Source organism: Neolamprologus multifasciatus, chromosome 10, assembly GCF_963576455.1.
Source record: "Neolamprologus multifasciatus chromosome 10, fNeoMul1.2, whole genome shotgun sequence".
Taxonomy (NCBI): domain Eukaryota; kingdom Metazoa; phylum Chordata; class Actinopteri; order Cichliformes; family Cichlidae; genus Neolamprologus; species Neolamprologus multifasciatus.
This window is the reverse complement of record NC_140448.1, coordinates 19045196-19060813: the sequence shown is the minus strand read 5'-3', so window position 1 is coordinate 19060813 and position 15618 is coordinate 19045196. Positions and strand designations below refer to the sequence as shown.

At 38.2% G+C, this 15618-nt stretch overlaps 1 protein-coding gene across 2 annotated transcripts; it reads right to left on the bottom strand.

The window, feature by feature from the left end:
* Nucleotides 1-70: 70 nt before the first annotated feature.
* Nucleotides 71-15446, bottom strand: aldh3a2b (aldehyde dehydrogenase 3 family, member A2b). 2 transcript variants are annotated; one of them, XM_085174950.1, is made up of 11 exons: nt 15314-15446; nt 13656-13817; nt 12920-13151; nt 10366-10451; nt 9769-9977; nt 7092-7209; nt 6685-6826; nt 4792-4958; nt 4590-4689; nt 4221-4459; nt 71-1212 (listed from the first exon to the last, which is right to left on the bottom strand). In XM_085174950.1, exons 2-11 carry the CDS (start codon nt 13815-13817, stop codon nt 1198-1200), a joined length of 1470 nt encoding a protein of 489 aa, XP_085031076.1. In that variant the 5' UTR covers nt 15314-15446; the 3' UTR covers nt 71-1197. The 2 variants fall into 2 exon arrangements, with proteins under 2 accessions (XP_085031076.1, XP_085031077.1); XM_085174951.1 differs by having other exon boundaries at nt 13656-13851; nt 15314-15428.
* Between the last annotated feature and the right edge of the window lie 172 nt (nt 15447-15618).

Below are 15618 nucleotides of genomic sequence, written 5' to 3'. Positions count from 1 at the left end.
CAGCATCATTGACATCAGAAGAGTTTTCCAGAGTTCTGTGTCAGAACAAGCTTTTGTGCACCAGCGAAGGTTGGGTGTGGTTTCTGGTCCCAAAGATCACAAGAACTGAACTTCTGAATCTTTTAAATGTTACCATTCATGGAGATTTTGTCACTGCAGATGATAAAATCCAAAGTTATTGAAATTTGACTTTAAGCAACACTCTTCATAAGTTCTTGACCCACTTATGTAAAAATGTTTTTCATGACCTTTAACAGCTAATTTAACAACGTATGAGGCTGAACTGTGAATCTATTTCTAACTCACAGAGGAGAGCTGATGAATATCAACTCTGTATTATGCAACATAGAATACAGAATAAAAATAACTTAAATTTCAAACTGATACATGTAGCAATTTATTTAGTTGAATATTAAAATAGAAATGCATATATATTTCTTTAATTGTTGTTTATAAATTTAAATGGTGCGATATAGGCAAATATTTAGAAACAACTACACTTGGTCACTTAAATGTTTTACATTTGGTCATAAAAAAATCATTAAAAACTTCCTTCACATGAACCTGCGTGATTCGGATGAGCTGAAAACAAACACTGAAATCTCACAGATTGGACGGATTGTCTTCATGCCTGCCAAACACAGCCTGAAACTACTCTGGGCTGAAATCAAGTGCATTCGGGCTGATTGTCAGATTAATGGCAGATCCATTACTGAAACAACAAGCTAAATACCCTGTAGGTAGCTCCTACATAATAATAGTAATAATGATAAAAAAAAAATCATTTTTCATTATTAAAATGAACTTCATCTTATGGCCCTTCATGTAAACATGTTTTGTTTTTTAAATGCAAGGTAGAATAAATGGACATCATACTTTGAATCATGCAATACCTCTACACTTACACTATTACTTCATTTTAAAAAAACAAACTAAATCATATTTTTTTTAAAAAGTATTAAAAAATGTGGTGATGAATTAATGGAACGTAGTGATTCTTGCATAGATGAGAATAAATAATTATCTTCATTAAAATAAACGGCTCTCAGTGAGCTCCATGAAACTTCACTGAAATGTGAAATGGAAAACGGCAATCCTGAAACAACACAACATTGCTATCTTGTTCATGCATAAACAAATGAATCCTCCTTGTTCCTCTTCTGCAGCCCAGATGATAAAGGAAACAGCAGAACGGCTTCAGAGGAGGTACTTCTGTAAAACAAAAGACACAAACAGAAGACTCAGCTGGAGGTTTTTCAAAACATTTGCTCTGCATTCATAATGCTTTTAAAATGACTGAGGGGTGTCTCAGACGTAAGCTGTGACGCAGCTGTAAAGAAGTGTTTTAACACTATTTCTATTTGAAATAGTGTTTTTATTTCTATTTGAATCCTGTGTTGTTACTCAGTAGGAAGGTTAGGGTAAAAACTAGTCTGCAGACTGTAGAGGGCAAAAGGTACGGTGGCCCTGAAAGGCCAAATGGACTGCAACTTAAGAAAACACCAGCAATAAGAAAAACGCTGCAAAAGCACACAAAACACAACGAAGGAAAAACGACAACGGAAATAGGAAAAAACCAAAACAGAAATTGGAAAAACAGAAACAGAAATAGGAAAAAACTCATTTCCACAAGCACAAGGGAAGTGTTTCTGGGGAGACAATAACCCGACGGACCAGTTGCAGGAACCCAAAACATGGTAGGCGTGTTTTATCATGATTCATATAATACTGATGACGGATTTTTAGGCCAATAGTTAGGTTAACACACTTACCTCTCATCTTTTCTTTTATCACAAAACTGATAGATTATTTTAAGTGTCTCCCAGCACAGTTCTTAGCATAATTTGGTTCCTGCAACTGGTCCGTCGGGTTATTGTCTCCCCACAAACACTTCCCTTGTGCTTGTGGAAATGAGTTTTTTCCTATTTGTGTTTTGTTTGCTCCTATTTCCGTTGTGTTTTGTGTGCTTTTGCAGCGTTTTTCTTATTGCTGGTGTTTTCTTAAGTTGCAGTCCATTTGGCCTCTCAGGGCCCCCGTAAAAAGGAGTACACAGAACAGAACAGAAAAATGCCACAGTGCAAAAAAAGTAAATGTCACACATTCAACATTTATATATGTGAATACTCAATAAAAAAAACAGAAATACTGTGAAGTATTTGCATTGTGAACCAAAAAAAGAAGAAGAAGAAGAAGAAAGAAAAACATTCCGCATCTTTGTTGCTATGCCAGTCGATCACAGATGACCATTTATCATCAAATCTGCCTCAGAATCACTGATTAATCTTTGAACTTTTGGAGGAAAAAAAAAGGCTGAACCACCACCACTTCCACAGGACCAAGCACTAAACAGCTCAAAACCTGAATAAATTAAATCTGCTTGAAAGCACTGAAACAAAACTGGGCATGCCTACAGTATGACAAGCCAGCTGGTGGTTATGTAACCCTTAACCCTAAATCTGTCTTCACCCAGAAGGAGCTTTTCATTAGGCCTTTGAATGTAGATGGAAAGACCAAAGTTGAGCTTAAAAAAATACTTGTGGATGTGTGGACGGGGCACTTGGTGGCACTTGGATGGTTCAGCTCCCATTGTAGCATATTTCTCCTGTTTTGGCTTCCCTTCATTGGCTTCCTGTTAAATCCAGAATTGAATTCAAAATCCTGCTCCTCACATACAAGGTCTTAAATAATCAGGCCCCATCTTATCTTAATGACCTTGTAGTACCATATCACCCTATTAGAGCACTTCGCTCTCGCTCTGCAGGCCTACTTGTTGTTCCTAGAGTATTTAAAAGTAGAATGGGAGGGAGAGCCTTCAGTTTTCAGGCCCCTCTTCTGTGGAACCAGCTTCCAGTTTGGATTCAGGAGACAGACACTATCTCTACTTTTAAGATTAGGCTTAAAACCTTCCTTTTTGCTAAAGCATATAGTTAGGGCTGGACCAGGTGACCCTGAATCCTCCCTTAGTTATGCTGCAATAGATGTAGGCTGCCGGGGGATTCCCATGATGCATTGAGTTTTTCCTTTCCAGTCACCTTTCTCACTCACTATGTATTAACAGACCTCTCTGTATTGAATCGTATCTGTTATTAATCTCTGTCTCTCTTCCACAGCATGTCTTTATCCTGTCTTCCTTCTCTCACCCCAACCGGTCGCAGCAGATGGCCGCCCCTCCCTGAGCCTGGTTCTGCCGGAGGTTTCTTCCTGTTAAAAGGGAGTTTTTCCTTCCCACTGTCGCCAAAGTGCTTGCTCATAGGGGGTCATATGATTGTTGGGCTTTTCTCTGTATCTATGAAGCGCCTTGAGGCGACATTTGTTGTGATTTGGCGCTATATAAATAAAATTGAATTGAATTGAATTGAATTGAATTGTGCAGCATGACTGGAAATTTTTTATATTACTATACTGTAGCATGTTTAGAAAAGTGATTTACAATAAGAAATAAAAATAAAAGATACAAATTCATGGTACACGCATTTACATTAATTACATAAAATTACAAAAAGCATGATGTCTTTAGCTAAGAGTTAAAGACAGATGTAGGTGACGCATTTGTGAAGTCACTTGGAAGATCATTCCAGCATCTTGGTGCAAGCAAATTAGCTTGGACTCTGCGATGGTCTGGACTTTAGAGTGATTAGGAAGTAGACCTTAACCCTGTAAGGCTGAAAAATCTGATGTATGCAATCAGACACATGGAGTGCTACTGTGAGACAAATATTACAAATTAAAACTCATATATGGAAATTAATGTTTGCTTTTTTTTAATTGTCAGAAGGTTCAATAAACACTTTTTTCCAAAAACTTTTTTTGAAACTGTGAAAAAAAAAAAAGTTTCAAAAAAATTACAATCGTCCGGCAGTCATTGCATAGTTCAGGCTTTGCAGGGTTAATGATGTTGAGAGAGAGTATGGAAACAGCATAAGTCTCTACCACAAACGCAGGTGCAAGGCCATTTAAAGCTTTAAATACAATAGCGCACTTCATGCTGGATTCTGTGATGCGCAGAGAGCAGGTGCAAGTCTGCCAACACTGGAGTAATGCGATCGCTCTTTTTTGTCCCACTCAGTAATGCACATGTGCACTGTGTGACACTCAAAGGATGTGTTCAACTACAGAAAGGTTTAGGTTTCTCTGCTCCTCTTAGAACATTGCAGCTAGCTGGGAAGCTCGTCCACTGATACTGCCCGTGTCAGTTATTCCTTTCTTTCTTTTCAACTCACCTGAATCACAACAGCAGCCACCATAACCAGAGCAGCTAGGAGCGCCATCCGTCCCACCCAGCCCACATCTACGGTATTGAGGATGAAGAAGCGCGCCCAGCCCAGTTTCTTCAATGTGTGCGGCGGGTAGCGCATGTCGTTCACCCCCTCCATTTTCAGCTTTTTGACCAGACAACCACGCAGGTGACTCAGTCGGTCAAAGCTGAACTTGCCGTGGTAGCAGCCTATTCCACTGTTTCCTGCACATGGAACATACACAGATGTTGGCATCAGGTTTGACCACTTTTAATCAACACAATAAACCAGTACAGACAGTAAAGTCACTAAGGGGTTAAAAAAAGGCTCCATTTGCACAGTTTCTCTACTTACCCACTCCTCCAAATGGCAACGCGCTGACAGAATAGTGCACAAGGCAGTCGTTGGCCAGGAATCCTCCACTCGAAGTCTCATCTCTCATTCTCTCTATCACCTTTACAGAGAAGAGAAAACAAAAAACACTGACAATAAGTCTCGACCTAAACGCTGGTTTCCACGTGTTAACTGCTTTGCTGTGTTGGCTGCTGGTAGATACCTTGTTATCTGGTGAGAACACATAGAGAGCCAGAGGTTTCTCTCCCTTATTGATCAGCTTGATGGCTTCGTCCAGGCCGCTGACTGGTAAGATAGGAAGTAGAGGTCCAAAAATCTCCTCCTGCATTACCTTTGCTTCTGGCTTCACGTCCCGTAGAACTGTTGGAGCTAAGCACATCACAGAAACACTGCATGACTTCGTCTTGTTCCTGAAGGTTCTCCTTTCAGATATTCTGGTTTATCTGTCTGAGTTGTTCTTTAAACCATTTCAGTTTGATTCATATTTTAGTTTAAAAGCTTCATTGTCTTCATTGTACCTTCTATTGCTATTTTCCTCTTATCTTCCTGCTATTGAGTATTGACTCTGTATATGGTCCCTGAAGTTATATCCTCACATTTCCCATTTACTAGTTTCTCATTGTGGAGTTTTGGCATTTTCAGTTGTTTTTCTCTTGTACTTTTTGGACATTTTTGCCTTTGCTGTTCTTTTGGTTTCACCCTGTTTGTTTCTTAAAATAAAAGTTCCTTATTTTGTGTCATCCATGTCGCTATCTTTTATGAATTTTGCTATTAAATATAACGCTAAACACCATCCTATTTATGTGTTTGGTATTCAAATAAGGCACCTGAACTACATTCTCATTTATACCTTTCCAAATTATAATAATAACTACAGCCCGACCAATATAGAAGTTTTAATATTGATACTTGTATTGAAATTTGTACATTTAAAATTCTGGTGTATCAGCTGATATGCTTTTTCTTCCAGACACATGGAACATAAACAGATTTCACTAACATTTGTTATTGTGGTTATTTATCTGTCTGTAACAAGATAATATCGCATTGTATTTTAAAAATGAACTTGTTTTACTGTCACAAGCAGTCGTGAAATACTTTTTTGTTTATGCTCTGGTCAGATCAGATCTGACCAGATCTTGACCAGATCTGCATAGCTTGTCTCTGGTGGACAAGCTATGCAACCCATCAGCACCCTTGAGGTGCTGAGGGGTGTTTCTCCAATGCTTGTCTACTTTTTAAAAAAAAATTATTTTGGGGAAGTCATAAATGACAATATCAGTAAATTGGCAAACAGCTAACATATCAGCCTCACCGATATATTGGTTAAATTCTAATAATAACTTCATTTGTATACCACTTTAATAGAAAGGCAAAAGCAGGACATTCAGATGCTAAATCATAACAAAAAGCAAAATAACAAGAGATAGAAGGAAAAACTAAAGTGAAAGTATCAACAACAACAAAAATGCAAAAAATGTAGATGAATAATTGTGAATAAAAACATGAAAAACTAATAGTAAACAACAGTTAAAGTTACCAAAAAAACAATTCTGCAAGGCTGAGCTCCTCAGTAAGGTTGAACCAGCTTGTTTACATGTTTTATGACAAAATGTAACCTCTTTGTGGGTGGTGTAAGTATGTGCAAGTTCACATTTAGTTAGCTGAGTTGAAATAATCTCAACTTTACTTTACACTGTGTCAAAGGCTATCAGCTTTGAACGCCAAAGAACACCATAAATGGAGGACAGCTGGAGCCCATTTTAATATAACGAAAGAACAGGAAAGAAAAGAGAGCTTGGAGAAATGTCAGAGAAATTATATATGTTTCTATTTCCGTCTGAGCCACAGAGCCACACCTGTATCTAAGGATGTGAACTGGCTTGTATAGGGTTATACATCTTGTTATATATTTATACCCAAGCAAGGGGATAGTAAAATCTTAAAATAAAAACCAACAGAGATTGGGAATGATATAAGCTGTTAAATGGGGTCTCTTATGCTAAAGCCACAAAGGAAGAAGGTGCAGCTGTCAAGGCCTGAGAAAATAAACACAATAATGACTTTTATATTTTAAAAATGAATTAATTGTTACCTATGTAGCAGTCTGACTCATCATTTTCCCCTCCTACAGCGATGTTGCTGTCTTCTAACATGGCCATGACCCTCTTGAAATGGCGCTGGTTGATGATGCGACCATAGTCTGGGCACATCTTTGGGTTGTCTGTGTAGAACACCTACAGAAATTATTTTAAAAACCAGTGAATTAATGGGCAAACACATTAAATCCCCCACCCCCCCCCCCCCCCCCCACACACACACACACACACACACACACACACACACACACACACACTCTGATGCAATGTGTTGCCACCTTGATAATGAATCTTTGAAGCATAAACATTTCTTTGAGGTTTGTATTGAAATAAAGGACTATATTTTTTTTCCTTAGTTTTAAAATTCTCAACTCAAAGTTATGTTTTTTTCAGTCTTAAGTACCTTAATACACTTCTTGACCTCTTCAATGACCCGGTTCTGGATGCTGGGCTCACAAAGGATGTAGTCTGGGGCAATGCAGGTCTGACCACAGTTACTGTACTTCCCCCACGTGATACGCCTACAGAGCAGAGGAAGTGTTACCGGTGACTGGATTTATGTCATATACAGTTGTGGTCTGAAGTTAAACATACACTCATCATGAGCATGAATATCAAGACAATTTGAGAATTCAATTTCTCTGAATTCTTTGTCCTTCAGGGTGGAATGATTTTACAGCATCTTTAATTACTTTTAAAGACAATAAGCTTGAATTACGTTTGGATTTTCTCTAATACACACTGATTCAAAAGTATACATCTACTCACTTAAATTTTTTAGTAAGTACTGGTGAAGGTTCTACAATGTATTTTAACTTGGAGAGTGGACAGCTGTAGGCAAGTTGAAATTATTCAGATGTGCCATCACGTTATCAGGGTGTTAAAGAAAACCCCAAGGCTCAGGCCTGCCATAAACTAGAAGCGTTATAAGACGAGCGTCCACAGTCAAGCCAGTTTTACACTGACTCGGACTGAGAGTGTGTCGCCCCGCTCTAAAATCGATGCCTTCAAAGTTTCATGGTCAGACGAGACAAAGATTTAAGCTGTTTTGTCACAATGACAAGTGGTAAGTTTGGAGGAATAAAGGTGAGGCTTTCAAACCTAAGAAAACTCTAACAACTGTCAAGCATGGTTGTGGTAGCATCATCTTCTGGAGCTGTGGTACCAGTACTTTGCACAAAGTAGATGAAATAATGAAGGAGGACTATCTCATATTCTTCAACTTTACATTAAATCAACTGCTTTTATTTGGTGTTCCACCTGGACAATGATCCCAAACACACATCGACCCTGTTGCAAATTTGTAGATTACTCTTAAAACCCATGTGTTGGCAAGGAAACCAAGTTATTTAATTTAACTCTACCAATTCTGCTACAAAAGGTGGTCAAATGCCAGAAACTTACTTATGACCACCAGAAGTGTATCTTAGCAAGGTGCGACTTGCTTGGACACTGAATATTACTGATGGTGTGTATGTATACTTTTGACCTTATGTGGATTAGAGAAAATTAAAAATCATTCAAATCATTAAAAGCCCAAAATTACTATGACATTCATGTCCACGACTAGTGTATATAAACATCTGACCACAGCTGCATAAGCTTTGACAGCACTCACTGGATGGACCAACACTCAGAACAAAGGTGGATGCTCATATTAAATATGGCCGAAGGCTGCAAGTATTCTAAAGTCCATGCTTTAGATTCCTCTTAACATCAGAGAGAGTAAATATATTTATTATGCTCATTTAGGGTACACAGTTCTGAATTTGAGCACAACAGCTCCTCCCACCCGCTGTTTGTTTATGAGCAGTAGCCAACAACAAAAAAGCTGACTTTAAGGCAGTGTGGTTGAAAGAAGAGAAGCTTAAACTGATAATGACAGATGATCAGAGATGGGCAGTAACGCGTTACTTGTAACGCGTTACTGTAATCCGATTACTTTTTCCAAGTAACTAGTAAAGTAAGGGATTACTATTGCAAAAACGGTAATTGGATTACCGTTACTTTCCCGTACGAACGCTGCGTTACTGCGTTACTAAAACCGTGATTTTTTGCGAGAATGTCTCATGACAGTGACGTAAGCGAGTGCCACGTTCCTGACAACAGCTGTGTGCAGATCAACAATGGATCATATATCGAGTGCAGAGAGAGTATGAGCGTGCAGCGTTTAAAGCGTGGAAGTACTGACCTTACTTTGAGTTTGATTCCATAAAAAGTGACAAAAACATTAGTGTCCGTTGTGCGTGGGAAGAAAACTTCTTTTTACAGCGAAAAAACCCCTAAACTTCTGAGCAAGCACCGAGTAGCTATGACGTAATGGGAAACTCACAGAGAAACTCGCGGATTCTTCCACTGACCGCTGCACACCTGCACCAGGGTAACCCTCCGCCTACCCCACTCCTGCTTTACAGGTGAAAATAGAGCAACAGGACCGCTAGTCTTTGACTTTATTTATTTTCTGCTGTGTTTTACTTGCATCTATTTGAAAGACTGAGTGTAAACACACAAAATATTTTATTTTATGTGCTGGAATGTGCAGAAAATAGGTTTAAATGTTAAACTAATTTCTTCCAGTCAGTGAATGTTGCATATAATTAAACTTTTGCTTGATGCATAAAGTTAAAAGATTAAAACTAATAAAACAAGTTTTAAAAAGAGACTTTTCCATTTGATTACATTTTGTATGATGATTATGCAGAAAAAGTAGAATTGGGCTGAAAGATCTATCACTTTATCACCTATTCAGGTTGTAAATTGTGTTTTTAAAAAGTAACTAAGTAACTAAGTAATTAATTACTTTTGAAAATAAGTAATCAGTAAAGTAACGGGATTACTTTTTGGGGGAAGTAATCAGTAATTAGTTACTGATTACTTTTTTCAAGTAACTTGACCAACACTGCAGATGATGAACCAGCGGCCACAAGGCTAGCATAAAGGCTGTCTCAAACTGTGATCATGCAAAGCTACCCAGCATATTCAGACACCCTTAATGGAAATATTAAGATTCCGAGTGACTGTATGTAAGAAAGAAAAAAGAAATTAAAATTGTAACATGAAGGCAAATAACACACTTTCACCTGCAGGCTATGCTTATGTCACAGTTCTTGTCGATGTAGCAGGGGCTCTTCCCGCCAAGCTCCAGGGTGACTGGTGTCAGGTGTTTGGCGGCAGCTTCCATGATCACTTTTCCCACCGTGCTGTTGCCGGTGTAGAAGATATGATCAAATTTCTGGCGTAGCAGCTCCTGGGTCTCTGGCACTCCTCCAGTTACAACAGGGTAAAGCTCCTGACACACAAAAGAAAACATACACGCAGGTATCACAAAAGGTCCGGAAACAACACGTCTCTGTAATTTAAACAATTTGAGATGCAAGGCAGTTTTCTTTTTTAGATCATTTGCAGAATAAATAGAGATAAATGAAGCTGATTATAAAAAGCAAATACAGCACAAGTCAAAAGCTTTTCTCTGCTCGACTTCCCCCATCATGTGTATATAGTAAACACAGTTCCCCTGACATCTTGTGTTTTCATGGGAAACATGTCACAGTTTGTTTTTATATGGCACAGCATAAAACTATAAGTGTAAGCACAGATGCAATTGGTAAAGAATAAACAGCTAATAACAGAGCCTTGTTTGGCTGGACATAGGCTGCTGTCATGTGACCTGTCCTTACTTTGTCAATGTAAATCGGCAGAAGGTCCTCCATGACTTTGGAAGTGTGCACACAGACCTCCGAGGGCTTCACCACAGCTGCATTACCTGCACAAGTAGAAGAGAATGGCAGCTCAATATTGTCTTTATCTAACAATTATTTTCAATCATTTTCTGATTTTCTGATGTTCGTCCCTTTTTTTTTCTGACACATTTAATATGAAATGTGCTAATGTTGTTATTGATTTGTGATCTAAAAACACAGCCTGTGGATGGATAGCTCTTCAGCAGAATGCAGATCATGGCTTTAAGTCCAAAACAATATCCAGTTCTCTTTGTGTGCAGGCATTTGGCATCATTATCTTACATTTATGGATCATTATCTCCACTAAGACAGCTGAGATCACACGCCTACCCCCAGACGTTCACCTTTGTCTGTGCTGGCAGCCTCAGCTACACCTTTGTGCTTTTTTATTGGTGATCAACAGAGTTCTTATAATTTCGTTTTTATTTTCATTTCACTGTGACTTTTTGTTTTTAATTCTGTTTAGTTTCAGTTAGTGCCTAAAGTACTGCTGCTTGCTTCACTATTTATTGCTTGAAAACATTTTCAGTAGTTTCACTTTAGTTTTTATTGGTTTCAGTGTCAGTTTTAATCTTTTATTGTGTGGAGGACACACGACAGAGGCAAGATTATGGAAAATTAGAACAGGCATTCCAACATGTCCATCAAAACCTCCACAGCTAAGTTATGATAGCAAATTTTAACAGATAACAATGTCTAAAGCTAAGGATATTAACTTATTATCTACATTTTTATTTTACTTTAATTCATTTTTCACATTAGCCACAATTGTTTTGGTTGTTTTTAACCTTTCTTCAAGTCTACTTTTTATTTTTATTTTTAGTTAACTACAATAACCTTGAGGATCACTGACATGTGAAATGCAAATCTAATTGATTCAGTTGAACAATTATTATATATATCAGAGTTTTTACATGATGGTATATATCATGAATTATCAGCTTATTACATATAGTACATACGTTGTTTATCGGTCTCTGTTTTACTGAGATTAATTGAATTATTTTTACAACCTGGAAATAAATGACACTTATATCCTGCTTTTCTACTCTTTTCTAGCACTCAAAGCACTTTTATACAACTAGCCTCATTCACCCATTCAAACACACACATTCAGGCTGTGGCTGCCCAGACAGAAAATGCTAACTTACTATTTTAACTTGAAATTGTGACTTTAAATATTAACCAGTCACGATGAAAAAATATTACGCACATCAGTGTTTTATTACATTATTACAATACACTGAAAAAAATTAATGCATTATATTTTAAATGCATAATTCTTCAACAGTTTTGTTGAACTGACAGTTGCCTTTGGCCTGAAAATAATCAGAAGAAAAGACTTCTGACCCACTGGGCTGATACGAGCATCTGTGTAATATCTGATATTGCTGGTGCAAAGAGCAAAGTCCATGTTGTGCCAGCAATCACAGAATATTAAATGGTGGCACAAAGTGCTGCACAACTGCACTGACGAGTGCTACACTTTTTCAGTATTTGACACTAAACTGGATTTATCCAAATGAAATACAAATGAGCCGCCTACATGCAAGCACTGATATGCGAAGCTATCACTGGACAACCACAAATACTGCAGTATCATGCTGTGTAGTCACAAGAAACCTCTTCATGACATCGTGATTAAAGCTGAGTCGCACAGTTTGACCACTCAGGCTGAGCTTTATGAAGATAATGTATGAGAAAGTGCACACACATCACCCCAGAATAGAAAAAAACAGGATCCCAGCATCTGATGAGTAAATACCAACGTACAAGGACACACACAATGAATCTTTTGCCGTTCCTAAAACTTCTGCTCTCATTATTGCAGTATAGAGTTCACAGAGTGGCCTTTGACCTACTTATCACAAGCTGAAAGAGAACACTTGGCAGTGGCTGGATAGAAAGGGGAACTTGAGTGGTTGTGATCACGGGACAAAAGAAAAGAACTGGCCTGAAAAACAGACGAATAGAAAAGAACTGAATACACGCCTTGATTTCCAAATCTTAGGTGGAAATGTTATGGTCTTTGCTGTCTGTTGCTAACGTATCCAAAGACATTTACATAGGTTCTGATTTTACTCTGAATTGAAAAATGCTACAATATCAGAGTTAATAAAGCTGTGTGCTTAAAGGGGCAGGCGCTACAAACTGTAAGTAAATTGTATATTTTAAATTGAGAATTTGGTGACATATAGGTTTACTCCAGTACTTAATTATATAGGTAACTTTGTTTTCAGTTATTATTTAATATGTACATAATAATAATTATTATTATATATAAATTCTAATGCTTTATATAATTTGATTTTTATGCTATTTTATGCACTTGAGTAAGTGGCCACAAGGACACAAATTGCCTGTGGTATTCTTATCATAAAAGATGTTACAGATGTAAGCGCTACTCAGGCACAAAAATATGAATGCTGACCTCATTACATCACACTCTGCCCTTTCATCCACCCCAAACACTCTCAGCATGGTACAGTACCGGCAGCAATGGCTCCAATGAGCGGCCGGATGGTCACAGCCCAGGGGTAGTTCCAGGCCCCGATGACCAGCACCACCCCCAGAGGCTCTGGATGGATGTAGACAGTGTCAGACATGGTCAGCAGGTTCTTCTTCACATGCCGAGGGGCTGCCCACTCCTTCAGATTCTTAATGAAGAGGCTGATCTCACCCTCCAGACCCAGAGTCTCATAAAACTGCGCCCCAACCTCGGTCTGAGGAAGAAGAAGATGAACGTAGGATCTCCTTATGGTGGATACTCTTCAGTTTCTGTATGCTTCCATAAAATGAAACTATTTTGAACCCCATCTCATATTTATCTAGTGATTTATGAACATTTCATAGGTTTTATGATCTGACCACTTTAAAACTTCTATTCAGATTTCTTAACAGAGCAGTCCTATACATATATATTTATTTATAGCAATCAGATTTCCAGAGGAAAGAAGGGATCCCATCCAGCTCTTTCTATGTCAGACTGTTTGTGTGTCAGCACAAGTATGCACAACTACCAAGGCATTAATGACACAGACAAAAAAATGCAGGATTTAATTGGGTCCAGATGACTTTGTTTAGAATTCCAAGATGTGCCTTGGCCTTGGCAGAGGACATGCTTTCCGGGAGCTTTTGTGCTTATCTAAGAAATAAAATGGGAAACATCGGAAGCCAGTCTGTAAAAACACAGACAGGAGTCTATGTGTTTTGTACTCACTACTCACCTTATTGAGGTCTTTCTTAATGGCAGCTGCAATCTCTTTCTGTTTCTCGCTGAATAACCGCTGCAGATTCTTGAGCTGGTTGATTCGGTACTCTACAGATTTGGACCTGCCTGTTTCAAAGGCTTTCCTGGCACGAGCCACCGCTTGCTGCTCCCGGGACATCTTTTGAGACCAAATGAAAAAGATTTCCTCAAACCTGCAGAAAGCAGAAATCAAGAAAAGGTGGATAACTTTAAAATACACAACTCTCCTACTGCAGCTCTCTTCTCACCGCTCCAAGCACGAGCAAGTGCATCATACACTTTAAAAAAATAAGCCCGACTTTCGGCTTCCCACAAGACCAACAGTCTCTCTCAGGTCAAACTTTCTGATTAACTATTCCCCACCTTATATCATTCACCTGTGATTGCCTGGAGTCTCCCATTACATGGTAAACTTTCTAAATACCATCTGATCTGTTATAACCATAACTATCCTAGTTTTATTGATCTCTCGTCTATAAAGTAAGAACTGTTAAATTATATAATGTAATTTGAAGTTTTGGTGGTAGTTTAGTAACTTAAGCTATAAAAGTTAGGATAGTTTAGTATTTTCTGTTATATTTAATTGTGATTGTTAAGGCTCGGGAGCCAAAATCAGCCAGCTTAAGACTCCAGTCCAGCCCACTGAACATCTTTGGAAAATTTAGGAAAGTTTCAAATGTAATTTCAAATATTTTACAGTTTGTGTTACTGATACACTGATATAGACCTGCCCCACAGCCACTCATACTGCAAAGTAATTAAGTAATATATAAACAGTTAAATGACAGAAAAAGTTTTTCCACTATCTACTATAGATATTTTTTAAATTTAATGATGTGTCTGCAGTAAAACAAATGAATGACTGACTGACTGAATAAATAAATAAATAAATAAATAAATAAATAAATAAAGTAGGACATTTTCAATGTAATAACAACAACCTTTTACTTAATTACAGGACAGTGTGGGCAATGAGCAGAAGTTTTTCTGTAATTTGTTTCTTATAGTTGTGCTGAGAGATTTCGTTCATTGACTACAGCAGCATTGCACTGCTTTTTCTTTTATTGAGACAAACCCACTATATTATAAAAATGACAGAAATGATAAAATACATCATCGTTTTGCATATTAGCAATTAAGTATTATATAAGTACGTTTTTCTGTTGTTGTGTTTTTCTCTCTGTACTTTTAATTATATGCATACGTCAATATATGCTCCTGATAACTTGGATCAAGCGGAATATTTGTCCATTATCGCTTTTTAGGGAGGGAGCCTGATGCTTTCTATGCTTGTATGCCGTGATAATGACAGCAAAGGGAAACCATCACAAACACTAGGCTACAGCGGCTGGCTCACACTTAAAGGTACAGTAATTAGAAACTACACATACAACATCCGGTATCCTGTTTCACGTTAAATGCTTCACGGCTGACGTTGGTTATTCTGCACAAACTTTATTGGATACATTATCTTCTTAATGTGTCCGTCTGGCTGATTAGAGTTCGTGTTTTTATTGTTAGTCTTATTTGTTTTTTTTGCCTCTTCACAAATCGCTCCCGCGGGTCGCTCTCTGTCTGTTAGGTCAGGAACTAAAAAGGCGAAAACACCTGTGATCTGGTTTTGTTCAGTCCTACCTTTATAATATCAGGTGCGGTTAAATTCTGGAGATCCTGAAGCGTCTCGATGGTGAGATAACCTGCTGTGGAGGAGCCGGACGGGTCACACTGGCGAGAGAAACAGAGCTCTCCTTCCCCGTTAGATCCCACCCCCCGCTGGGGGCAGGGCCCCACACTCCCTCCGCTGGGCTTCGCTTTCAGCCTCTCTGGTCCACACCTACAGTTCATAGTCCACACCGAAATATGTCAACATGGACATGGTTATTTGTCATAAAAAAGACTTCCAAACGTTAAATCTGACTTTAGTGACCCGCAGGCATGTT